The sequence below is a fragment of the Eschrichtius robustus genome, chromosome 17 (genome assembly GCF_028021215.1).
Source record: "Eschrichtius robustus isolate mEscRob2 chromosome 17, mEscRob2.pri, whole genome shotgun sequence".
In the NCBI taxonomy this organism is placed as follows: Eukaryota; Metazoa; Chordata; class Mammalia; order Artiodactyla; family Eschrichtiidae; genus Eschrichtius; species Eschrichtius robustus.
Window position 1 is genome coordinate 55,972,099 of NC_090840.1, and position 27,673 is coordinate 55,999,771.

The window sequence follows — 27,673 nt, forward strand, 5'->3', positions numbered from 1 at the left end:
TTCATATTTAACAAATTATAGCAAACCTTTTACCAATTTTTTCTTCATCCTTGCCCAATGCTTTATTTTCTTGTTTCCATTTTCCTTCAATCTGTTGTTCATCCAGGTTGGAATTTTTTAGCATCAGTTGATCATTAATGTTTGCACCTCTGACATAGTACAACTACTGCTATATTACAACCTCATTCAATCCTTTCCTGTTTTCTCTTGAGTCTTATCTGAAAATCTTATACCTTTATCTCTTTCTTTACATTTGTATTACCTTAAAGATGATCTGCTGCTTTAGTATTACACTGGTTTTTTTGCATCCATTCTCTTGCCTCATTAATCATAGACCTGTAGCCACTAATCTAAGATGCCACTCGGACATGTAACTTCCTTGCTTCATATTGGTGTTTTTATTACTTTCATTACCACAACTGATAGGATCACTGTGAAGATGAAATGTGTGTTAATTAATATGAAATTTGTAAACTTCCAGATGTTTCTGCAAAGTAAAATTGGTTTATAGAGAGCTTTTACATACATTATCTCAATAAGGTAGGTGACATACCATCTCATTTCATAGATGAGAAAGTTTGCATGGGAGAAGAGAGCAGAGCTAGATTATTAGTCGGTGTCTTTGGCATCAATTTGGTTTTACAAAACCATTAAAGAAAAAATATATATTTATTGGTGTTTTTTTTTTTTTACCCCCACATACATATCTACTTTTCCTGATTTTCGAAGTCTTTTACAGTCTAATTCAAAATGCCCTTTCAATCTCATCCTTTTTTGAGATTTGGCTCGACTTACCTTCCTAAAATCCTAAATTCATGAGTGTACCCTGGATGGTTTAGGAGGAAGAGATAGTATCCCACAAATGTGTTTTGTTCTTTTCTGTCTCCTGATATGTCAGTTCTATTCTCTTCACTTTGAATGTTCTTCCCTTCTCTCTACTTCTCAAATTCCTACCCCTTCTTCAAGATAGCTTTAAATCTTTTCCATAAAGTCTTTCTTGGACAATTTGGAGCAAATATGTTGCTCTGTCTGCTCAGAGCTTCTGTTGCATTTGTTATTTCACTTAAATTGCTCTTCATCTTTGATATAACCTTTTTTGTCTTTCTTATTTTCTAACTAGATTGTAAATACCTTATGCACTAAAACCACTTCGTTGGACTTCATCATTCTCTACAGAGCTCTCATAATGCTTTATGTATAGAGAACTCTAAAGGAACACGTTGACTGATCAAATGACTTTTTCTTTCAGGATAAATGACAATTAAATCCCATGATTTAAGATTTCTATAAATATGATCATTAATATATACTGATTCAAAAACATATTCCTCAGCTTTGGTTCAAATATATTTTCTAATTTATCCATTTAAATGGCAGATTATGTAAAGATCATTAGAAACAGCACTTTAAGTTTAATACAGGCATACTTTGCTAACGTAAAATTAGTTTCTAGAAGTTACATATGTTGTACAAACTATTTATATTGTTTTAAAATCTTTGTAAAATAAAAATCACTTGTTTGTGTTTTGGAAATTATATTTTCTATTTTGAAATTGCTTGAAGTAGAGGCCTACATGTAATTGTGATGTATTATGATAAAGCATATACTCTGTATCATAATAGGTTGAGATCAGTTGCTAACAAACACAAAATTTGTCAAGTTATCCTATCTCTAAAGATGGAAATACCACTTATTAGTCAAATGTAAAATTGGTCCATAGACATATTAATGATCATTAAACCTCATCGTTTAGTTTTTCTGTTTTAACAGATTAATTTTTTTTTTTTCTCTTAAACAGGTTGAATCAAGGGATTCTTTGAATAGTATAGCCCTGAAATTTGATACAACGCCCAACGAACTTGTTCAGTTAAATAAGTTATTCTCCCGAGCAGTTGTTACTGGACAGGTATCTTTTTTTTAATGCATTGATGGTTAGAAGCATCAGTTGTAAGACAGAAAGTATCCATTGCAATATAGTTAACTTAAGAAGAGTAATTTTATGCATACTTTGAACAACTCACGTTGGTTCTAGAAGAGAAAATTAAATGTCACTTATATCCATGTGAATTTTTCTTAATACATATTGAAAATCACTGTTGTCTTTTCAAATATAGTTTTAAAGAGCTTTAAAAAATATTCAAAGCAGTACATGTACCTGATAAAAAATTCAAACTTTTTTAAAGGTAGTTTATTTCAGACTCACAGTTTCCTTTTTCCAGAAGCAACCACAGTTACCAATATGTATCCCCTTCCAAAAATATTCTAGCCTTTCTTTCTTCTTTTAAAAAAAAAATAATGTTGATTCTGGAAAAATGTTCTATTTAAACATAACTCAATCTCAAACTTTTTCATGTATGTAAAGTATTGCACTCTATTAATATATAGGCATGCCTTGGAAATATTGTGGATTTGGTTCCAGACCACTGCAGTAAAGCAGATATCACAATAAAGCGAGTCATAGAATTATTTGGTTTCCTAGTGTGTATAAAAGTTATATTTACACTACACTGTAGTCTGTCTGCTAAGTGTGCAATAGCATTATGTCTAAAAAAAGTACATACCTTAATTTAAACCTTAATTTAAAAGTACTTTATTGCTAAAAAATGGTAACCATCGTCTGAGTTTTCAGAGAGTCATAATCTTTTTGCAGCAGTCACTGATCACAGATCACTATAACAAATATAATAATAATGAAAAGTTTGAAATGTTGGAAGAATCACCAAAATGTAACCCAGAGACAGGAAGTGAGCAAATGCAGTTGAAAAATGGCACTGATAGACTTGCTTGACACAGGGTTGCCACAATCTTTCAGTTTGTAAAAAACGCAATATCTGCGAAGTCCAGTAAGGTGACACAGTAAAACGAGGTGTGCCTGTGTTATGGTTTAACCAAGCACAGTAAGCTTTAGACTTTCTACTTTTTTGCTATTGTAAACATTGCTCTAGGAAACACTCTTGTTTGTTTCTCTTTTTCTTTATATGCACGTATATCTATAAAGTCAAGTCCTAGAAGTAAAATAGCTCAGTTAAAGGATATGCGCATTTTAAATTTTGCTGGCTGTTGACAAATTGTCCTTTAGGAGGAACACCCATAATTTATAAGAATTATTGTTTCCCTTCACTATTGCCCACAGTTTGTGTTATCAAACTTATCTAAATTAAATTTAAATATCTTTTTAAAAATTTTGTTACAGTTATTTCGGTAATAAACATTCTTTTAATCTGAAGGTTTTAATTTTTAAAATTTATTTCTGAAGGTCATTGTTAATGGTGCTTGCTTAGAGAATACCATCTGATTATTAATATTTTAGTTTGACTAAATCTTTATATGAATATTTTCTTCCAGGTTTTATATGTTCCTGATCCTGAATATGTCTCCAGTGTTGAGAGCTCCCCGTCTCTAAGCCCCATAAGTCCTCTGTCACCAACATCATCCGAGGCTGAACTTGATAAGACCACTGTAAGTTTCCCTTCTTTTCAAAGCTATCAAGAAATGTCACTGTATTTGTATATATCATCATTTTTTTTAATCCTACTTTGCCTATGGCTTGAACGAAATTTTACCTTTTTAGTTTGTTAATTAAATTTGTAAATCCCGGTTTTTAAAGTGAAACATTCTTATTAAATCAGACAGCTTAAATTGATTACTGTTGGTGGTAGTAGTAATCCAAAGATATTCATCAGCCCTTTTATAAATATCGTATAATAATTTAACTAAGAAAGGAATTTTACTTACCAAACATGAGTGTATCATGATAAGAAGTCCATGTCCAATTTGATTTTTATTTGAGTTTCTGTGAATGTTTATATAATACTTAAAACTCTTGAGTTCATTTTTGGCACACTTTAAAAAAATAATTTATGGGGACTTCCCTGGCAGTCCAGTGGTTAAGACTTCGCACTTCCACTGCAGGGGGCGTGGGTTCGATCCCTGGTCGGGGAACTAAGATCCCACATGCTGCACGGCACTGCCAAAAAAAAAAAAAAGAAAAGAAAAGAAAAATATTTATTATCTTATTTGTTCTTCAGAATATTAATTCGGAGTAACTAATAGTATATTAATTTATCTAGCATTTTAAAGGAATAGATGTTCTATATGTTACATTTTACAAATGAATTCCAAGGAAGAAAACTTTATTTAATAATTTTGATTAAAATCCCTCTGACAGGAATTACGTTTTTTGTGCCTTTCCTGTGTAAATTAATACTAATCATAATTTCCCATTTTCATAATGATTATGTTTACATGTAAAAGGTTATTTCTCCATTAACTGGCTAGAATCCTGTGGGAGATTCTTCTGTGTTGCTATGCTGATTGTAGGAGACATCCTTTTCTCTGCCTCAATTTGCACTCAAAGTTTAGGATACCAAATGGCATACTGGTAACAAAACACAAATTATTAATGTTAATTTGCCTATAAATTATTAGGAATTATTAGTTTCTAAGCTCTAGTATTAGACTAGTTCCACTTCTCTCATGGAGTAAAGGACATGATATTATTAATAACTATTTGTCTCCTTGCCTAGGGACTTTTTTCTTTGTGTTTGTGGTGAGAGAGAGAGGGAGGGAGGGAGAAATGGGGTCTTTTTCAAATGTCTTATTTGTTGGCTATCTTATAAAAATGACAACTACTTTAGAATACAGCTACATGAAAGTAATATATTACATTTATTCTCATCATCGACGAAAATGGAAGTCAGTGTCTAATGATACTGGACCAAAACGATTACTGGACCTTTTTGAACATGGCCATGCCATTTTCCCATGGGACTTAACAAAGAGATATATTCATAAGGGGCAATGACAAAGGAGAGCAGTGTAGCCTTCGGTTAATTTAGCTTGTGTTCCATACCCTAAAGCAAAATTGTGAAAAGCTAGACTACTTACCTGAATTAGGATTCCAACGCAGATAGTCTGAGTCCAGAGCCCATGTTTTTTTACTAGCACTTTATAGCTGGAAGTTGATAGCTCAGAAACTACTATTGATCAGTAAATAATTGGATCCAACCCAAAAAGATAAGTAATATTCAATCATTGTGAGTATAGTAAAACCTGTCACTTTTGCACTATCATCATTTTGTAAAATTTTTTTGATGTAACATTCTTTTGTAAATATAAAAACCTTTTTTTGTTTGTTTACCTCCTTTGATTTCTCCTCTCTGCATCTTAAATGTATTTATTATGCTAATGCCATTTTAGGCTAGAACTACTAGTGTGATATATTTAGGATGGAATTCAGAGGAAAAAATATTTAAAATAAATAATATGGAAAAGTGAAATGGTTTTAAATAGTTTTTAATTTCTGCTTATGTTACTATACTCCACTGAAAGATGGGATAGCAGATAGTTGTATTCTCTTTAATATAAAACACTCTTTAGTATACTCTAATAAATGTAAAAGATAATAAGAAAAGTAGAGTACTTATAATGTGGTAAGAAAATATAATTTTGAAATTATATTTCATGGTAATAAGAAAATATAATTTTGAAAAAAATACTACTAAGAGATTCTATGGAAGGCCTAGAAGGCCTTACAGGAGAAAATATATAAAGCATTAATAGAGTTTAGGCACATTAAAAGCTTCTTTTAAAGCATAGGCAGTTATTCTGCTACAGTTACTATTCACATTTAAAAAGTACTTACTATGCATTTATTAATGAGGAAACTAAGGCATAGAGAGAATGAGTAATTTACACAAGATCACATACTTAATGAGTGGTAGAGCTGAGATTTAAACCCTGACAGTCTACATTCAGGTTTTGTGTTATATTCTTAACCACTTTTTGAACTAATTTATGAAAGGGTAAGGATTAGCAGTACAGATTCTCTGTGACTGAGACATACAATCTAAAATTAAAATATATGTGTCCCAAATTGTAGAAACTAGAAAGTTTGTAGTAAAGAGCTATGTGGAAGTAATGTAGCAAATTTTTGCTTACCAAAGCAAAAATGAAAGTAAAGCAGATAATCGGAAGTATTGCTTAAAATGATTAAAAGGTGAACAAAAGCATTGCTTTTTTTTTTTTTTTTCAATATTTAAGATTCTCTGGACTTTTTAATATGTTGTTCTTCTGTTTATGTAACTTAAAAAATTATTATTTGCCTGTATTAGTTTCCTAGGATTACAAAATGGGTGGTTTAAATCAGAAACTTACCTCACAGTTCTGGAGGCTAGATGTCTGGAATCAAGATTTTGGCAAGCACCTTGTGGGGGAGGATCCTTCTTTGCCTCTTCTATCATCTGGTGTTTGCCCACAATCCTTGTCATTCCTTGTCCTGTTGGACAGATTACTCCAGTTTCTGCCTTTGTAGTCACATGGCTGTCTTCTCCTTGTGTGTTTGTGTCTTCACATAGTGGTCTCCTCTTCAGATAAGGAAACCAGTTAAATTGGATTAAGGGTCCACTCTACTCCTCCTGTGTGCCTTCAGCTTAACTCACTTCATCCGTGAAAAGCTGATTTCCAAATAAGATCGCATTCTGAGGTAGGGGGTTAGGACTACAGCATATCTTCTTGGGTGACACAGTGAAGTCACAATATTGCCTTTTATAAAATTTCAAGAGAACCACATTGTTTAGTCAGGGAACTTTAGAAGATTTTCTAGCTCTAGTCAAATAAGATTTTTTTTAAAAAGACATTCAGTGACTATTCTCTTCACATATAGATGAGATAATATATAAAAGAGTGATGTTAATTTCTTACAGGGTTTTGGGGATCTTGAGAATATTTGTGAAATCTAATAAAATAAACCTCCCTCTATTTTAATCATACTAATCACATAATTCATTGACATCCTGAACTTATATACCTGAAAACAGACATTAAAGTAATAGCACACATGCAAGAAGTTAAAAAAATTTTAGTTAGAAATATCAATATAGTTTGAAGAGATTAAATATAGCAGCATATGCTTCAAAAATTGTTCTCACATATGCCATCCTTAAACTAGTCACAAACATGCCTCTCCCCTCTTTCCCTTCCTCCTTACTTCCACCTCCTTCCTCTCTCTCTCTGTGTATAATATTATATATTTAAAGTTAAAATAAATTTAAAATCACTAAAATATATAATATATAAAATATATTTTATCTGATATAATATATAAATTATAATTTTAAATTTCATGCTTTTAAACCTAAATTTTCGTATGTAAGTATATATACTTTATTATATAATAAACATAAGCTTATATATTATATATTATATTAAAATAAAGTTAACCAACTATAAATGCCGTATGTATAAATAACACGTGAATTATATGTTACCTGTATATTGTATAATATAATTTAGCTTTGGTGCTTTTAAACTTAAATACCAGCAGTTTATTAGGGAATTATAATTTTTTAATATGTACGTTTTAAATGATGGTGCTATAATTATACCTTAGTCTTACATTCTTAGAACAAAATTTTATATTTGAAATATGTGAAAACATAGAACTTCATAGTAGGACTTTGTATTTATATAGATTTTAGGAAAACATTTCTTTATATAGAAGAAATCTATATTTGTAACATCACAAATAAATAGTTATATTACTGGGTGAGAGTTTTCTTCTAGATTCTGAAAGCAAGCATTGTTCTCATAATTAGAATTTAAAAATTGATCCTTCTTTGCTTTTTAACCTGGTTACTAAAAAGCTCAGTGTCAGATCCAAAACTCCAAGTACAACACTTAAAATTGCATTTTATTTTTTCTTCACTCTGATATTTTTATTTTTTATTTGTATTGTATTTTATTCTGTATGTTTGTTTTAAGATCCTCAAATTCTTAAGAAGTGGAGTTTAAATAAATTCTGAGAGTGATAGTTAAACATAACAATTTATAGGAAGTAAATGGTACCCATCATATTTATTGGATTGAGTGAAGAAACATAGTATGCATTGCTTTAAAAATAAACATTTTCTTTTAGATTATATATTATATATGTTGTATGAAATAAATATAAATGTTGGTATTTCTGTGCCTGTATGGTTTTTCCTCCTCAAATTTTGTATGCCTTACCTACATGTTACCAGAGAACATTTCTACATATTTTCAATCACTAAAGAACAAAAACTCCATAAAACCAAGGCAACATGGGAAAAGGAGAGTTTGGAGTTGTTAATTAGCTTATGGTAATGATTTATAATAATACTCTACAAATTATATAATATTAAATCATATTGTACAAAAAAGATGACCATAAGTCAACCTTTTTGGGTCACTTGTCATAGCATTGCTTCCTTTTGCACATTTGAACAATTGAGGTGACAATTGAGGCTTGGTAAATAAATGTTTATAATCCTATATTTTTAAGGACCTTTCCATCCCTAGTGGCTAAAACAAAATTGCACAAAGAAGCTTCAGAAAGCACTCAAATAAGCTTATTCAAATCACCTTATTAAGAAACAGAATCTGTAAATTCACAGAGGTACAGAGATACTGATACTTTGGATCATGTACATGTATGTAAGTTAAAATGAGGTCTGATTATGATTTCTCTGAACAACTTTGATCCCTTTTAAAGAAATACTCTTTTGTGCTATAGTTTGAGCATTCGTTAAGCTAATCTCATGTATTATTTTTAATAGGATTACTTTGACAAGTTGGGATTGCTATTGATACTGAGTTGTAGAATTTGAGACTTTGAGGGAACCTCAGAGATCATGTTGTTCTGTGAGGTATATCTTTAAGGAAAATATTTGACAATGTACCTTGATACAGTTTCTGTGAATAATATGGTTATTTAGTAGATACTGTCGTCACCTGATTTGGGAGTAACTGAACAGTCATAGACAAAATTTGTGTATTGCTTTGTGCCAGCTTGCAGGGGGCCCTCTGATGGCTCTGTATTGGCTTTTTTTTCCCCCTCTGCACGCAATCTTTTAGAAGAATGTTTGAAATGGAAAGCATATAGTAGTGCAGTTAAGCTCACTAGTTCATGTGTTGGCAACATGGGTTTTCTTCTCAGGTTCATCTTACTCATTGGGCAAGTTGCTGAATTTGGCCAAGCATACGTTTCCTTAAAAATTAAGGTAATAGTATATACCTTATGAGTGATTTGAAAATGAAATGGTCTTTATAATATACTTAAATATAAAGGTATTCATAAATATCAATTAATATTATTATTAATGTCCCTTATTTAATTATCTGTGCTAAATGAATTTATATATGATGTAAAACTCTTAGATACAGTAACTGCCAGAGACAACAGGATGAATGTAAAGTTACTAGTTTGCATCACAAAATGAAAAGATTGATAACAATGCTATAACAGTGTCATGTAGCTGTTAAAATATAATTCCATTTTAGGTTTTTTAAAAATATAACTGTATTCAATGTAGCTGTTTTGCAGTGTTCTGAACTGGTCTACCTTCAAAAAATGTCTGTTGAGTATCTGCCCAAGTGCTTGGGGTTCAGCCCTATATTTTAGGAAGGGTATATGAAATTTAGAAAGGAAGTCTAAAAATTCTGTCCTATATAGGACAGAATTTAAGGAATTAGATCCATTTATTAGAGTAGAAAAAGTTATGTTAAAATTTGATAGTTCTTTTCAAGTATCTCAAAGTCTGTGAGACTGAAGAGGAAGCAGTCTTGTTTATTATTACAGAAGGCCAAATCATAACTATTAGGTGTCAATTACAAAGTGGCAGATTTTAGTTCAAAGCTCTGAAGAACCTTGCTACTATGAAAACTATTATATAAGGCATTGTGCATTTACTTATAAGGTATGAAATGCCTCTGTGGAGGTATTTAAAACAAAGATTAAAAGGCATCTGTCTAACCTTCCTACATTTGTACAGAATATTGAACTTTGGGAAAACTATGAGTTCTGTGAACTCGGCTAGAAAAAATTTTAAGTGAAATCTAACATTTTTAAAGATTAAGAATATAAGCAGCAAACTATAGAAAAGCACCAGGGATACCTGTGACTTTGTCCCCAATAGAACTGACATATTTTCAAATCAATTTAGAGTTGTTGTAGATATCACAGAATGTTGTTTATGGCCATGTACTTCAAAATTATCGTTTTGAGTCATCACTAGATCTTGTTATTTAATGTATTAATAAAGAAGCATATATATCTATAAATAAATATATCTCTGATTAAAAAGTGTTTTGATAATTGTTTCAATGTAATTGTTTTTCTTTGTAATTCTGTATTTATTTTGAGTATTCAAAAAAAAACATTCTGAAAAGGAGGTCTATAGGCTTCACTGTGGGAATGGTCCATGGCATCAAAAAAGTTAAGAATCTATGATCTAACTAATTAATACTTTGTAAAATGGTACTGATAAATTCTTTGTAGCTTGAGATTTTAACAGGCTCTTCAGTGAATGGATTCTGCTGAATTCCTAGGTTTCACAGACAAGCACTCACCTTTTCTCTGCTCCCAGCACCTGAGGGATATATTAAATGATCAGGACCAGTGATTTGATTCAGGAGCAACTGAATGTGTATGTGTGTGTGTACATACACACACACACACACACACACATATATATTATAACCAGTATATATATATTCCCATTAAAAAAGTAATTGAAAATTTAAGTTTAAGCTGTATTAGAGATCTTTACCAAATGTAAAAGAAGTGACATTCTTTCCCATATTTTTTTACATAAAAACGTTTTGAGCTGATCTACAGAATGTGATGAGAAAGAAAAACACTTACTGGGGAGAGCTATTCATTTGCATTTAACAATGTGCTTAGTTTTATTTAGTTCTCTGAAGTGTCTTTATCTTTTTTTTTTTTTTTTTAAAGAATCCTGATGTAGTCCACCCGAAAGAAGAAACTCTCTCATCTGCTTTTACTGGTATTCGACCTGCACGAGTTGTATCTTCAACTTCTGAGGAGGAAGAAGCATTTACTGAGAAATTTCTTAAAATTAATTGCAGATATATTACCAGTGGCAAGGTAATGGATAAAACTTTAGAAAAAACTTTTAATCATTTTTTATTTATTACTAAAATATGACAGTTTTGCATTTACATTTTTAGTCATCAGCATCAGCACATGATGATCAATTTAAAATAATCTTGTGAAATAGGCAGTCCTATTCCTTCTTCACAGGGGAAAAAAAAAAAAAAAACTTTCAGAAAAGGTTAACGAGTCCAGGGTTTCTCTATCCTGGCTAGAATTCAAACCCAGTTTGAATCTGTGTTTTATCTACCACACGTTGCTGCTTTTCTAAAGCAGAGAACTTCTAGTCTGCAAAGGGAATTATAGTAAAGTACAATAGTGTTCAAAATAAACTCCACGTGTTGCTAAGAAAGTAATTATAGTATGATACCCACTTGAGAAGTCACACGTGAGAACCGTTTCTTTATAGTCGTAATTCATAAATTATGGGTATTTGAAATAGGTGTTTAGTGCTATAAATTTCCCCCTATGTACTGTTTTAACTGAATCCACAGTCTTGATATGTTGTGTTTTCATTTTCATTCAGTTCATAATACTTTCTCTTTATTTCTTTTGTGGCCCATGGAATATTTAGAAGTTTCTTAGTTTCCAAATATTTGGTGTTTTTCAAGATATCTTCCTGTTACTGATTTCTAATGTTTTTCCTTGTGGTTAGAGAACATACTACTATTTGTAGGCTTAATGTTTTATGGTGCAGAATGTGGTATATCTTGATACATGTTACATGTGTACTTGGAAAGAATGGGTATTCTGCTGTTGTTGCGAGAAATAGTTTATAAATGTCAATTAAATCAAGTTGAGTGTTACTATTGATTTTCTGTCTTTTTGTTCTATCAATTATTGACAGAAGGATGTTGAAATACCTCTATAATTGTGGATTTGTCTATTTCCCCTTCTAGTTCTATCAGTTTTTTTGTGTGTATTTTGAAACTCTGTGGTTAGGTATAAAAATGTTTTGGATTCTTATATTGTCTTGATGAATTGATTTGTTTAATTATGAAAGACTATTCTTGGTAAAACTCTTTGCTATGAAATCTGCTTTGATGGATACAAATGTAGTCACGTAGCTTCTGTTCAGTTAGTGTTAACTTGATTTATCTCTTCCATTTTTTTACTTTTAGACTGTGTCTTATACTTAAAGTGGGTTTCCATAGTTTACATCAGAACTCACTCTTTGTGTCGTACATTCTGTGGGTTTTGAGAAATGTATGATGACATGTATCCACCATTACAGTATCGTGCAAAATAGTTTCATTGCCTCCCAAATCCTCTGTGCTCTGTCTGTTCATCCATCCCTTCCTCTGGACCCCTGGAAACTACTGATCTTTTTGCTGTCTCCATAGTTTTGCCTTTTACAGAGTGTCATGCAGTTAGAATCATAAAGTATGATTGAATGATTTCAGAGTGGTTTCTTTCGCTTAGCAATATGCATTTAGGAGCCTTCCATATCTTTCATGGCTTGACAGCTCATTTGTTTTTATCGCTGTGGGTGTACAGTACAACAGTTTATCCATTCACCTACTGAAGGGCATCTTGGTTGCTTCCAAGTTTGGACACTTATGAAGATAGCTGCTATAAACATTAATATGCAGGTTTTGTATAAGTTTTTATTTCCTTTGGTTGAATACTAAGGCATGTGATTGTTAGATCGTGTGGTAAGACTGTGTTTAGCTCTGTCGGAAACTACCAACCTGCCTTCCGGAAGTGGCTGTTATTCTCCATTCCTGCTGGCAGTGACTGAGAGCTGCTGTTGCTCCACATCCTCACCAGCATTCACCGTGGTCAGTGTTTTAGATTTTAGTTACGCTTGTTGGTCTTTAGTGGTAACTCATTTAATTTACATTTCCCTAATGACTTATGATACTGAGCATCTTTTCATTTCCTTATTTGCTATTCGTATAGCTTTGGTAGTTTCTTTAATTTTTAAAGATATTTTCACAGGGCATAGAATTTTAGGTTGACAGGGTTTTCTTTTCCTTTCAGAACTTTAAAGATGTTTCTTTCAAATCTCTACTGTTTTCTGGCTTGCACTGTTTCTGAAGAGAAGTCTTCTATTATTTTTGTATTTGGTGTGCTGTATAAAATATATTTTTTTCTTTGTTTGCATTTAAGATGATGTCTTTATCACTGATTTTGAGCAAGTTGATTATTTTTTTTTAATTTTATTGTTATTATTTTTTTACATACACATTCTTTTTAAAATTCTTTTCCCATTTAGGTTATTACAGAATATTGAGCAGAGTTCCCTGTAGTATACAGTGTTGGTTATCTATTTTAAATATAGTAGTGTGTACAGATCACTCCCAAACTCCCAGTCTATCCCTCCCTCCCCACCTTTCCCCGCTGGTAACCATAAGTTTGTTCTCTATGTCTGTGAGTCTGTTTCTGTTTTGTAAATAAGTTCATTTGTATGTTTTGTTTTGTTTTTTAGATTCCGCATATAAGCAATATATATTTGTCTTTCTCTCTCTGACTTACTTCACTTAGTATGATAATCTCCAGGTCCATTCATGTTGCTGCAGACAGCATTATTTCATTCTTTTTAATGGCTGAGTAATACTCCATTGTATATATGTACCACATCTTCTTTATCCGTTCATCTGTTGATGCACATTTAGGTTGCTTCCATGTCTTGGCTGTTGTAAACAGTGCTGCAGTGATCATTGGGGTGCTGCATGTATCTTTTCAAACCATGTTTTTCTCCAGATACATGCCCAGTAGTGGGATTGCCAGATCATATAGTAGCTCTGTTTTTACTTTTTTAAGGAACCTCCATACTGTTCTCCATAGTGCCAATTTACATTTCCCACCAACAGTGTAGGAGGGTTCCCTTTTCTCCACACCCTCTCCAGCATTTACTGTTTGTAGATTTTTTTGATGATGGCCATTCTGACTGGTGTGAGGAGATATCTCACTGTAGTTTTGATTTGCATTTCTCTAATAATTAACGATGTTGAGCATCTTTTTCACATGCCTTTGGCTATCTCTATGTCTTCTTTGGAGAAATGTCTGTTTAGGTCTTCTGCCCATTTTTTGATTGGGTTGTTTGTTTTTCTGATATTGTTGAGCAGTTTAATTATGATGTGCCTTGGTGTGTGTTTCATATTTGTTTTACTTGGGGTTCGTTCAGCTTCTTGGATCTGTAGGTTTATAGTTTTCATCGAATTTGGAAAAATTTTGGCCATATCTCTTCAAATGTTTTTTCTCCCCCGTTATCTCCTCTTCTTTGGAAACTCCAGTTATGCGTATTTTAGGTTGCTTGATGTTGTGCTTCATAGCTTACTGATACTCTGCTCTTTTTTTTCCTCTCTCTCCATTTTGGACAATTTCAATTGCTGTATCTTTAAGTTCAGTAATTTATTTTTCTGCCAAATCTAATCTGGTATTCTATCCAGTGTATTTTTCCCCTCTAAGTTTAAACTGGGTCGCTTGTGTCTTCCATGTCCCTACTTACCACGCAAAATCTTTCTTCTATATTCTTGAATATATGGACTATAGTTAAAATAATTGTTTTAATGTCTTTTTCTACCAATTCTTTTCTCTCTTCCACTTTTGGGTTTGTTTCAGTTAATTGATTTTTGTTATTGCTGTGAGCCATATTTTCCTGTTTGTTTGCATGCCTAGTAATTTTTAATTGGATACCAGATATTATGGATTTTTATCTTGTTGGTGCTGGATATTTTTGTATTTCTATACATATTCTTGCGCATTTTTCTGTGACACGGTTGTTTCTTGGAAACAGCTTCATCCTGTCATGGCTTGCTTTTAAGTTTTGTCAGGCATGACCAGAGCAGCTTTTAAGTCTTTAACTAGTTTTCCCCTTACTGAGACAATACCCTTCTGAATATTGAGGTGCTGTAAATTACAAGGGTTTTTGCTCTGGTTGGTGAGAACACAAACTATTTCTGACTCTGTGGACTCTAGGGATTGTTTTCTCAGCTTCTTTTGAGTGCTTTTTTTCTCATCCTTGGATAGTTGCTTTCACACAGGTGGCAATCAGTCCTCAGCTGGAACCTTGGAAAAGGATCCTCTGTAGATCTCCAAAGCTTTCTCAGTAGGGAGTGTTCTCTCCTTTCCTGTCTCTGTCTGTGGCCAGGAAACTCCACCCAGTGTGCTGGGGCGTTTGTAGATCTCGTCTTATTTGTTTCCCCTTATTCAGCATTATAGTATCGGAAAAGAGTTATTTCATGTATTTTATGTGTTTTAGTAGCTTTAGGCAGAATTAGTTCTTGGCTAGAAGCAAAATTTTAGTTGGAAGTATTTGAATAACAATTTTGTTTAAGAATCAAAGAAAAGATAAAGTCATTGGCAGGGTTAGGAATGGCTTGCACTGGTGTTCTTGGAACATAATCTCTTATAAGAAAGTAATCAGGAAAAGGTGCTTTCTCATACAAGTCATCTTCTTTCTTCTTCTTACAGGTTGATTGTAGTAAAGATTATATAAAATTATGGAAATTTATCAACAATTATTGTAATGGTTAAATTCCTGTGGACTTAAGACTGAAAAAAAAATCAGTACAAGCTTTTATTTCTCCTGGGATGAGTTCCCAAATCATAGTCTTCTATCTTTTAGTATTTACAGAAATATTGTAATGTAAATGGTAACTTTTCTTTTAGAAATAGACTTTATTTTCTAATAGAAGTAATTCCTTCTTGGAAGATTAGTCAAGTAATTGCACATAAAGAATTGGAAGTTACTAATACTAAAGGGAAGTAGGTGCTTAAAGTTTCTGAAGGTCATGTGGATTAAGATATGCTAATTGGAAATCTCTTACTTACAGTATGCTCTTGCTCCTGAAAATATGTCTACATTTATGAAACAGTATTTAAAAAGAATGACATGGTAATGGTTTAGTATGAGTTTATGACTTCAGACTTGATCTTGGCCAAATGAATTTGAGAGGCTACTTTCTGAAGAGATTTTTGTGAATTTTGTGTTGTAATGTTTCTCATGGCTGTCTCTTTTGATTTATGGAGGCACCTGACATCTCACAGAATACCTCAAAGAGCTCCAGCTAAAGGCAGAGGGAAAGAAGCTTGAAGAATATATCAGTGCATCCTTCAATAGTAGCAAATAAGGGTGAATTCCTGGAATGTAACATTAGCAGATTGATCATTCCAGTGTTAAGCTATAGGGCTTCAAGCCCCTTGTAATCCAAGTAGTAGAAGTACGGTTTTGAGAGGCTCTTCAAATGGTTTCTATAATTACACTACTAAGATTATAGTACTCATGTGTATAGTGAATTAAAGTATTACTATTACACTGGGCCTTTTCTATAATACCTAGTAATCATTGTCTTTAATGAAAATCCTCTAAAGCAAAAGATGTAGTGTTATGCCAGTGAACCAAATATTATATCATCATTTAAAACTAATGCTCAGATGAAATTTATAAAATCAAGAATGACCAGAAGTCTTTCAGAGAACCTGAAGTTTGCTTTCCTTAATCCTTACTGATTGTTTGGTTTCATTTCTCAAATAACTTGCTTGTAGACATGGTGAGATAGAGGAAGGTATTAAAGATTGGAAATCTTTCAGCTTTTTTATATTGTATATACTCTACTCTTGATTATTTATTTCTTGGATTATCCCTGGCAGTGTAAATGTCCCTGCAACATATTTTATCATCACTCATTGATTTGAGTTGGCATGTGATCCAGGAATACATAATGTACATGAATCTGTTTAAAATATTGATCAAGGGGTGGGATAGGGAGGGTGGGAGGGAAACACAAAAGGGAGGGGGTATGGGGATATATGTATACATATAGCTGATTCAGTTTGTTATACAGCAGAAACTCACACAACGTTGTAAAGCAATTATACTCCAATAAAGATGTTAAAAAATAATAAAATAAAATATTGATCGAAAGATGATTAGGCTGTGGTTTACATAAAGTTCCTCCTTATTTAGGAGGTCCATGGTCTGAACTAAAAGAAATGCTAGTCAGAGTTTGAGATTAATTCCCTTTCCCCCACCAAAATGCACACACACATGTATTCTTCTCTCCAGTATTTCATGCAGTTACTGTAAATAATAAGCGTATTTTATAATCTCGAACATTGGCAATAACTTTTTTTCATTTGTGATTGGGTGACCATTTTTAGTAGGATTTTTCTTTTTCTTTTTTTGTTTCTAAAGTTAGTGTCTGTCATAACTTAAGTTTTACATTCTTAAAGTTAAATCAGATAAATTCACAGAGCTGAATATGGACTTGGAAGGAGGGTGTGATACCAAATCAAGCAAGATTTAAGTTTTTCTATTGATAGCTTCAGAAAAAAAAGACAACTTTGAAGCAATTATTTGGTTTAGTTTTAGAATTCTGTCTGGCTCTTTATTTTTATTCTTACAGGATGTAGTGGAATGGGAGTTTGAAAATGGGATTAAGAAAGAATGTATACATAACTGAATCACTTTACTGTACAGCAAAAATTAACACAACATTGTAAATTAACTATACTTCAATAAAAATAAATAAATAGGATTAAGGAATATTTGGTACTTGAGTTGAAGTGATTATTGTTTGTAACTCAGATGTGAAGATATTATAGTAAAAAGCATGGGCTGCTTGGATTTTGGATCTTGGTCCTGCCACTTATTAGTTAGCTATGTTATTTATTATTTAGGACAAATTGCCTAGCCTCTCTCAATTTTAATTTCCCCACCTGTATTCTCATCTCAGAGCTATAATTGAACAATAATATATATAAAGCATGGTACATACAAAGCATTCAAGAAACATTAGCTAATATTAGTGGGATCAGCTTCTTACGTACTTCAGTTTGCTCATTTGTAAGATGAGAGGGTTGGACTCTTTATATTTGTATCACTATTTGTATAAATATATTTAAAATTTCATAGCTTTTCATGATAAAATAATTACTGTATGCCTTAGAAGTAATCTAATCTACCTAATTTTACAGATGAAGAAACAACCCCAGAGGCTTTGCTTGTCAGAGGTCACATAACTAGGCAGTAGCAGAATCGAGTGAAATAGAGAGTTTTTTTTTAAAGATATTTTAAACAGATTATACAATTTTCCTTTTATAATGGATTGAGTTATCAGCACATTATTTATTAAACCTGCAGTGTGTGCATGAAACGATTTGATACCTGTAGTGACGGAAGAACACAGGAGGCTGTATGCAAGTTAATGTAAAACATGGCTCATGCCTTGAAGGACTTTACAATCCTTCTTATATTACTGAAGTTATCTTGCTGATATAACTCAGCATTTTACTGAGGCTGCAAATTTTAATTCCTGACTTGATTGATTGAAGGTGAATATGATATTCTTTGTATTTTGCCTCTGCTAACAAGGAGAATTTACTGGGAAAATTTGAGTGTTATTAAAAACATTTTCATGCGAATGCCATAGTGCTTGACTATACTACTTTTATATGTGGTAGGTGGCCTAACGTCGGAAATAAAAATATCTAGAATAATTTTTGAAAATTTAAACTTTGAAGATTAAACACTATTTTCTTTTTTCATCTTAGGGCACAGTCAGTGGTGTGTTGCTAGTTACACCAAATAACATAATGTTTGATCCACATAAAACTGACCCCTTGGTTCAAGAGAATGGCTGTGAGGAATATGGCATCATGTGTCCAATGGAAGAGGTGATGTCAGCTGCAATGTACAAAGAAATTTTCGATAGCAAAATAAAGGAATCCTTACCCATGTAAGAGTGATATTTATACTCCTTGCAATATTATTTCATCTAGATAGTTGACCCTGGTCTAATAACTCTGAAGTATTTTTTAATAGTTTTCTTATAGCTGCTTTTCATTTTATCATTAATGAAACAGAAATATATGTAGTATTGAAAAGATTATTCTTACTGCACTAGAATAGTTAAGAATTGTTTTAGGTTTATATTTGTATATTTGGTCAGAGAACCTGATATTTAAAAGTAACCTATAGTACTCATTTAATTCAATGTTTACCAGCCCATTTTATTCAGGTAAATTCAGATTATTTTTATTAGTAATTTAAGGTAATATAAGTAATCAAGGGTAGCTTTCAAATTTTCCTTAGAAGAGCCTGAAGAGTTGGGTGTGGGATTTGGGGGAGGTCACGTGAGCAAAGACCTGACATTAATAAAGCCAGAGCAGCTTTGTCTTTTATTGATTTATATGTTTGCACCCTTCTCTCAGAAAAGTATAAAATACAGGGAAGAAGACCCACAGATTGCACAAATTTAAAGAGTTAACCTTGGAATATACTGGTTAGGGAATTTGTGTGTTTCGGGTAACATAGATGTGAGGCTACAGGTCAGCATAGCCTTTGAAAGTAATGTGTTCAACTAAAGGAATAACAGAGAGAAAAGGGAAGGATAAGAAATAAAAGGAGAAGAAAATAAAAGACAGGTATACAAACAAAGGAAGGGAAGGACAAAAGAAGAAAATTGATGTGTAATAGAAAAGAACTCCCCCATTCCTCCATACATGACTTTGTGAACAGTTTAAAAACTGGCTTCACTTTAACTGATACTGAGATTTCTATCCCTATAATAGCCCACAGGGATGATAATGGTTGTTTTAAAATTAACCCCTGTGAGACAGAACTACTTACAAAAGAGACGGAGAGCAAATTATTTTTGTTTCTGAGGCAGACTACATGAGTTGTTAGAATACCTATGGTAGAATAAAATCTTTTATATAAACAGTCTCCATTATAACGGCCCCCCAGTAGATACTGTTTTGGCTTGGTCTCATCCTTAGAGGTGCAGATTATTCCTAGGATTGCCTCTATGTTAGCTATTTAATATATCATCATCCAAAATCAGTCTCAGCAAATAAAGATTATTGTGGCAGGTGGAGGGGTAAGACAAAGGTGAAGGAGTGAAGGATTAGATTAAAAGAGAAACAAGAAGATTATATGTATGTATATGTTGCCAGTCATTGGTGAGATCCATTTTATCTTGCCCTGCTCTTCCATTTGTATTAGGATACTTTGGGATTCTGTTATGCTGAATGATCCATAACTATTCTACACAGATGCTATAGGGCCCTTCCTCTTGTAAATCACTGTTTTATCATTCACAACGTCACCTGGAAAGACCATCTATTTGATCCAAACCTTTAAAAAAGTTACTCCAAAAGAAATATCTTTCATTACTGCCTTATGAATTGATTAAAAACAATATTTGGCAACAACTCAGATAATGTCATGTATGGTAAAAATGAGGCGTAAGGTTTGATTGGTTTTCTTCTGTCTTACGCTGCTTGGGAAGTTAATCGCAAAGGTATTGTTTAGGAACTATATTGAGCAATAGCAGCATCATTGACATAAAAAAATAAGGTTGCAACACGTATCTAAATCTATATACTGTTAGGTTTACTTAACTTTATCTCATACCTAAGGGTCTTATTAAATCTAGAGGTACAGTTTCTCAAAACTTTTGCCAAGTTCCAAGACCCTATATATGCAGTTTTAGGGGCTCACCAGTAGATGACACTATTACACATTTAATAGCACAGATTAGATGCTTACATACATTTCTTAAGGTGAATCAGTCAGTACAAGGGAAGCAGAGGTAGGGACTGGACTTCAACTAATTAATACTTTTTTAAAAATAAATTTTACCTATCCTGTGCACAATGAAAATTATGCATATCATTATAAAAAATATCAAGTACTAGAATAAGAGGAAAAGAGTGACCCAACTTCACCATCCAGAGGTAGCCAATAAATTGTGCGTCGGCTTGCTTCCAGTCTTTCCTATTCTCAGACTTGCATAAATGTTAATACTTTTTCCACTAAGAACTCATGCAATTTCCGTTTATCAGAAACTACTTTTAGCCATCATTTTGAATTGCAGACTTGTATTTCATATAGTGTTTACACTGTCTCCTTCCAGAACTTAAACTGTCTAACCATTGAACATTAGTGCTTGCATATACAAATGCCATTAAACATGGAAATCTAGAAGTAATGATGAACCATTCAGCTAACTAATATCTAACCTCTAAGCACTTTTGCCTCAGTTCTATTCAGGTTGGTTTTTAGCTTTGCATTTGAGTCATTTATTTTAGTTTAATTTCTATTTAAATGTAAATAAGCACTGTGTGTGTGTGTGTGTGTGTGTGTGTGTGTGTGTGTGTGTGTAATATCAGTGTATTTTTATTTTATTAAGACATTTAAAATTTTAATCAAAATTTTATTTGCATATTTCATCAGTGAATAAATTTTAGTTTAGAATTATAGCTTCACCCAGAACTTGTATCTTCAACTTCTCTTCAGGTAGATCAATTCAGGAAATCTTACATTGATATTTCCCAGATCTTAAGCAGTTGATGCAAAACTTGACTTAATTACATGGTCTATAGGAATCAATCAAATTTTTGATATGCTGTTAAGAGATGTATGCTACATCCTTTTAGGAAAGCCTTTTTTAGTGATATTAATTCAGTGTTAAGTTTGTGGAAAATAAAATTCTACAATTTAAAAAGTAATAACTTTAAATTTTGTTTACTGACAGAGAGATAGATCAGTTATCGGGAAGGGACTTCTGCCATTTAAAGAAAATGACAAGAACTAATACTGATGAAATAGACTCAAGAATTCGCGATGCAGGTAATGATAGTGCCAGCACTGCTCCTAGGAGCACCGAGGAGTCTCTTTCTGAAGATGTGTTCACGGAATCAGAACTCTCTCCTATACGAGAGGAGCTTGTTTCTTCAGATGAGCTGCGACAAGATAAATCATCTGGTGCGTCATCAGAATCTGTGCAAACCGTCAGTCAGAGTGGAGTAGAATGTTTGACAGTCATAGCAGAGGCTGCTAGTACTCCTGACCACTTAAAATCCGATTCTGGACATACTACCAATGAAGTTGGGACTCTTTCTCTTAAAACTGATTTAAATAATCTTGAAATGGCTACTAAGGAAGGAGATCAGACTACAGATAATCTTCAAGAAATATCAGGTCCTAAAGAACAAAGCACAGGTATAAAAGGTAATGCAGACCAGGATTTTCTTCTTAATGAGAATTCATTACACCATGAAGAAGGTGAAAAAGAAGGTATGCCCTGTGAGGAAGCAATAGAATTTAAACAAAAGCCAATTGTCAACAAAGGAAAACAAAGAAAGGAACAAAATCAGGACTCAGAGACTGAGGTAGAAGAGCTACGGAAACTCTGGAAAACCCATACAATGCAACAAACTAAACAGCAAAGGGAAAACATTCAACAGGTGTCACAAAAAGAAATTAAGCATAAAATAGCAACAACCAATATAGAAGGTAAGTGTTAAGGAATATATAAAGTTAGTTTATCTTATTGTATATTGTCTCCGTCTTTCCTCACTGACTCAAAAGCTGCTGTATCTTAGGCCACTCTGAAGGATGATCTAGTAGCCCTTGACTGATGTTTCTCTGGGGACAAGTACATAGTCTCTGGTTTCTCCTGTCTTTTCTTATCCCACAGTGGGTTGTACACATAATGAGCATCTTTTCCACCATGTTTAAACATTCCTCACTCACTGCATTCTGTCTTTAAACAATTTATTTCTTGAAAGTGCACCCAAGTTCCATAATGCCTCTGATTTCTCCATTTCTCTTTTAGTTCTTGGTATGTTTCATCATTAGAATACCTTTTAAAATTGCATATGTAATATCCTAATTGCAATTTGCAATTGCCGAAGTTGTAATCCCATCATTTTTAAAAAATGCAGTTAGACATAAAAATCTATTTCTGAAATTCTTTCAAGTATCCACAAGTTCCGTCATTGTCTGATTAAATGTTTTCCTTTAAAAAGCAGTACTAAGGATAAATTAAAACACCATTTTGTTTTTTCATACTACTTACTTACGAAAATTATAGTAATAGTTTGTCTTTTGTTTCTAATATACAGTGCTTCCGCTTAGTACCTTATGGGTTAAAAGGTGTATAGCTCAAGTATCTTAGCTAACATTTCTCATATTCTTTCGGAGTATTGATTCTAGATTAATCCAATTTACATATTAACTTTCAGGTTTTTTATTTAAAAAATTTTAATTGTTAAAATATACATAAAATAAAAATTACCAGTTTAACCGTTTTTAATGTAAAATTTAGTGGCATTAAGTACATTCACGTTGTTGTACAACCATCGCCACTATCCATTTCCAGAACTTTTTCATCTTCCTGAACTGAAACTCTGTACCCATTAAACAGTAACTTCCAGTCTCTCCTCCCTACAGTCCCTGACAACCACCATTCTACTTTTTGTCTCTGTGAATTTGTGTCTCTACCCTAAGTACCTCATATAAGTGGAATTATACCACATTTTCCCTTTTGTGTGTGTGGCTTATTTCCCTTAGCATAGTGCCCTCAAGTTTCATCTGTGTTGTACCATGTCAGAAATTTCTTCCTATTTAAAGCTGAGTAATATTCTACTGTACACAGCACATTTTCTTTATATGTTCATTTGTTGATGGACATTTGGGTTGTTTCCACCTTTTGGCCGTTGTGAATAATGCTGCTATGAACATTGGTGTACAAATAATCTGCTCGATTTCCTTCTTTCAATTTTTTGGATATATACCAGAAGTGGATTTGCTGGATCCTATGGTAATTCTGTGTTTAATTTTTTGATGAACCATTGAGCTGTTTTCCACAGTGGCTGCACCATTTTACATTCCTACCAGCAACACACAAAGGTTTGATTCAGTTTTAAAAACACTGAATTTTCTTTGCATTGTCTAATTTAGGTATACTGAAGACCTAAGGATTATATTCAGTAGATGTTCAGGAATTCATTTACTCAAAGCAAGTTCTATAAAAGATTGAATATTTTTTCTTTTGTAATTTTTTTCTTTATTCAGAACTAATGAATGTTCATTAAAGAACATTTGACAAATGTAGGAAGTTTTTAGAAAATTTATAAAAATTACTTTGAGTTCATCACCTAGAAATGATCATTGTTAATATTTGGTGTATTTATCTTTGATCTTTAGTGTGTATGTGTATATACATACACACAGACACATACAATTTTGCTAGTTTTTGTATGTATCTTTACTTACGTGTATTATTCATATAAAATCGGGATTATATGTTGTTTCTTGCTTTTTTTACTTAGTATATTATGTAATAAACATTTTCCCATGTCATTATACAGTTGACCTTTGAACGACTCAGGGGTTAAGGGGTGACACACACCCTTCTCCCACATTCGAAAATCTATCTATAAGTTTACAGTCAGCCCTCCCTATCTGTGGTTCTGCATACATGGATTCAACCAACCATGTATTGTAGTATTATAGTATGTATTATTTGAAGGAGATCTGCATATAAGTGGTCCTGTGCAGTTCAAACCCGTGTTGTTCAAGGGTCAACTTGAATCCATATAATTCTTTCATGGTTTTTAATGGCCCTGTAATTTAGCCATTTCTGTATTAAGACATTCAGTTGTTATTAACAATTCATATTATTAAGATATTTCTTTGATGTTGTAAAGAATACTGGCATAAATATCTTTATTTGATATGTTTGTGTCTGCTAGTTGTCTTGTATTTTGAAATCTTTGAAAAAGATAAAATGAGGCATTTCCATTTGACCCAATAATATAGTAGACTACTTTTATTTTATTGGGTTTGTTTGGGTGCAGGGTTTGATGGGAGGGACATCCCATTATGACAAAATACTAAAAGGAGAAAAATTGGTAGATAGCTTAGATAGGTATTCCTGGATTGTTACCGTTTGGTTTCTTCTTTTTGTACCTGTGTATGGAGGGGGGACAAGAAACTTAGTTTTAAGTAACTAATTTTAAGTAACTTGAGATCCTATAATAGGGAAGTATTTAAAGTTTCTGATCTTTAGTGACTTTATAATATCATAAAAGTTATAAAACTGTAAATATATAAATATAAAAATGTACAAATATAATTGTAGGAAGAATGGTAAAAGTTCACTCTTTTAACCTGATGGGAATGTTGGGGCTCAGATAGATTATGTACCTTGCACAGTATTACACAGAAAAAAAGCCACGACTAGTACCCAGATCTCCTGACTATAACTAAGTGCTTTTTCTTCCACAGTATGCCACCTTCGTAAGCTAATTAATGTCTAGATTCCTGAATTGAACCATGTTGTCAGACTCTCAGTGTGTCATATGTCAGCATCTGTGGTTGGACGGGTTAGAGATAACTCAGGCTGTCCGAACTGATGGCTGAATCTAGCGTATTGTTGTTTTTATCACACCTTCATATGCATATAAAAGCTTCACAAGATTTTTTACTAAATTTTTTTCTGTAACAACCATATTACAGTAAACCTTTGAAAATTCTACAGACTTATTTAGATATTGTTCTAGAAGGCTGATAAAGAAATGCAGAAAATTGCGCATGTGTACGTGATTACTTTAGTGCGGTTGTCACAAACAGAAATTTGACAACAGTTCCTGGATCTTTCAAAGCCTTTTCCCTAACACTTAGACGTAACGTCAGCTCATACTTTGCCTGTTAGTTCATTAGTCCTGCTGTACTTGTCACTTTGCCTCTGATGGGAAAAAAATACAAGCTACTTAAGAGAATTCAGTAAGTTGACGTTTTATTCTGTAATTATTTGTCAGAAGTTTGGAGATAAGCATTACTTAATCTAAATTATTTTAAATCATTCAAGCATGGTGTATGAGAATTGAATAAACACTGCTTGTGTCTCAATTCTAGGTTCTGCACTTTTAAAAGAAAAGAGGAGGCATCGATTACATAAGTTCTTATGTCTCAGAGTTGGAAAACCTATGAGGAAAACATTTGTATCTCAAGCAAGTGCAACGATGCAACAGTATGCACAGAGAGATAAGAAACATGAATATTGGTTTGCTGTGCCACAAGAAAGGTAAAACAACAACAGAATATTCAAAACATTATTGAGATTCCTTGAATTGAAATTATTTCGTATAATACATCCCACCAGTAGCAAAGTATTGAAATAGTTTATGATTAAAACCTGACATTAAAGCTATTCAAAATCATTTAGCTCCTCTTTTACGCTCTTTAATTTACCCCATTTCTAATTTTAGTCCCCTTCATGGTTTGATGCAAAAAATGTGAACATATACCTAGTTTTAGTAGTAAAGAAACTGACTTAAAATGTCTTAGATCAAGAAGGTTCATCAAAATATTAACTGGTACAGCCCCTACCTCAAGGCAGGTAATGATGTATAATTTCTTTCTTAAAAATTTCATCAAATGCTTACTGAATGCCTACTATATAATAAATAGCACTAAATTAGCTACTAAAAGGATGTGGTCCTCAAAGTATTTTTTATACCCACTACACAGTAAAATTTTTCATCTTAAGTTTAAGCAATTCTAAAGGATGTCTGTCATCACTGCATTGTAAATATTGACATTTTAAGTTAAAACTTGCATTTATATTTTAAATATACCCAGTAGGATCTAAACATTGTAACAGTTTGCCCTCTACCATTATCCGTTTAAACACCACTTGAATGTGCTCTTTAACAGTTAGAATTTGCATCGTTACTTTTTCTCTTTGAATTTGTATTTCAGTTATACCTCCTCATAGAATCTTACTCTAAGGTACTATATTTTTATTCCCTTTTACATTTTTTGCAACAAATTACCTATACTTACACATTTATCTGTGTGTGTGTGTGTGTGTGTGTGTGTGTGTGTACTGGAATTACATTTATTAAAAAATTTTCTGTGATTATTGTCAAAAGAGTAAAGGGTCTAAGGCTTACCCTACCTTGCTAACAAGTTGGCCTGCCTCAGTTTAATGCATGCTGGCAGAAAACAGAGTCACAATAGCAGCAGTCACAGTACCAGCACTTGTATGAGTTCTTTGAGCTTCAGTCCCCACAGTTGGATGTGAAGAAGGCCAAGTGACAGCTACATGTGCCATGGGTTATGTTAAAGAAGAGGAACCATAAGTTTAGGGAACTTAAACCTTTTATAATATACAGTAAGCATGGTTACCCTTTGCTCCAGAGTAAGGTACTATTTCTGCCTTCTAAAACTATGCTATGCTTTGTTTCCTGTTCTAACATACTTGAAAAGGTAGTGCTGAACAAAGATACACAATGCCTCTGCTCACAATACATGTGGAAATCAAAGAGAAAATTGTCTATCAACAACTGCATTATTCCAAATGTTAATTAAACACAAGAAAATTTTATCATTACAATTATTACTAATAAACAATTCATCAAAGCAACATAAATTATAAATTGTCATAATTATTACATATAAAAAAGTAAAATATAGGGAATGCCTTAATAAAATATTTAGGGCTTTCCTCCAATTAGTTTATGTATCCATTGATGAATATTGTTCATTGAAATGATGAGATAGGATTCAGCCCCTCAGTTCTACCCCCTCCCTTTTTTCTTTTTATTACAAGTATTGGGAAGCTTTGTTCATAAAAAAGTCTGTGAGACTGAAAATTTTTATTATAATAGTGTCACTCAATTCTTTAAACATGTTTCTATTTATATTCCAAAATTACTTACCTTTCATCAGAATTATTTTTAGTGACCATTAGTGAACAACTTCATTAAAAACTCCTCCAGTTTTATGGAAATCAGTGCATTAGAAACCACCTGATATGCCAAAGGACTTGTTATCCAGTCTTTTAAAACTTTTCCCCATCTCAGTACCAACTTTGGGCAACCAGGAAGTTTTCACAGTTTATGGCATGTAAAATTCTGGATGACTGGTGATAGTGCTTTAGTGAAAGCAGAGAACAGGCAATCTGTAAGATATCTTGACCACACTGTTCTCAGGCAGCTTAGTATAATCTTAGTAT

At 32.6% G+C, this 27,673-nt stretch overlaps 1 protein-coding gene across 9 annotated transcripts in view; it reads left to right on the forward strand.

Moving 5' to 3' along the window:
* The window catches only part of OXR1 (oxidation resistance 1), a 452,616-nt gene that overhangs the window by 377,963 nt on the left and 46,980 nt on the right, over positions 1–27,673 (forward strand). For all 9 annotated transcript variants that reach the window (XM_068525406.1, XM_068525409.1, XM_068525407.1 and 6 more), the window contains 6 exons: positions 1,800–1,907; positions 3,347–3,460; positions 10,755–10,907; positions 18,414–18,598; positions 21,401–22,161; positions 25,570–25,738. In XM_068525406.1, the coding sequence (XP_068381507.1) occupies positions 1,800–1,907; positions 3,347–3,460; positions 10,755–10,907; positions 18,414–18,598; positions 21,401–22,161; positions 25,570–25,738 (1,490 nt within the window). The remainder of the gene's footprint in view (positions 1–1,799; positions 1,908–3,346; positions 3,461–10,754; positions 10,908–18,413; positions 18,599–21,400; positions 22,162–25,569; positions 25,739–27,673) is intronic.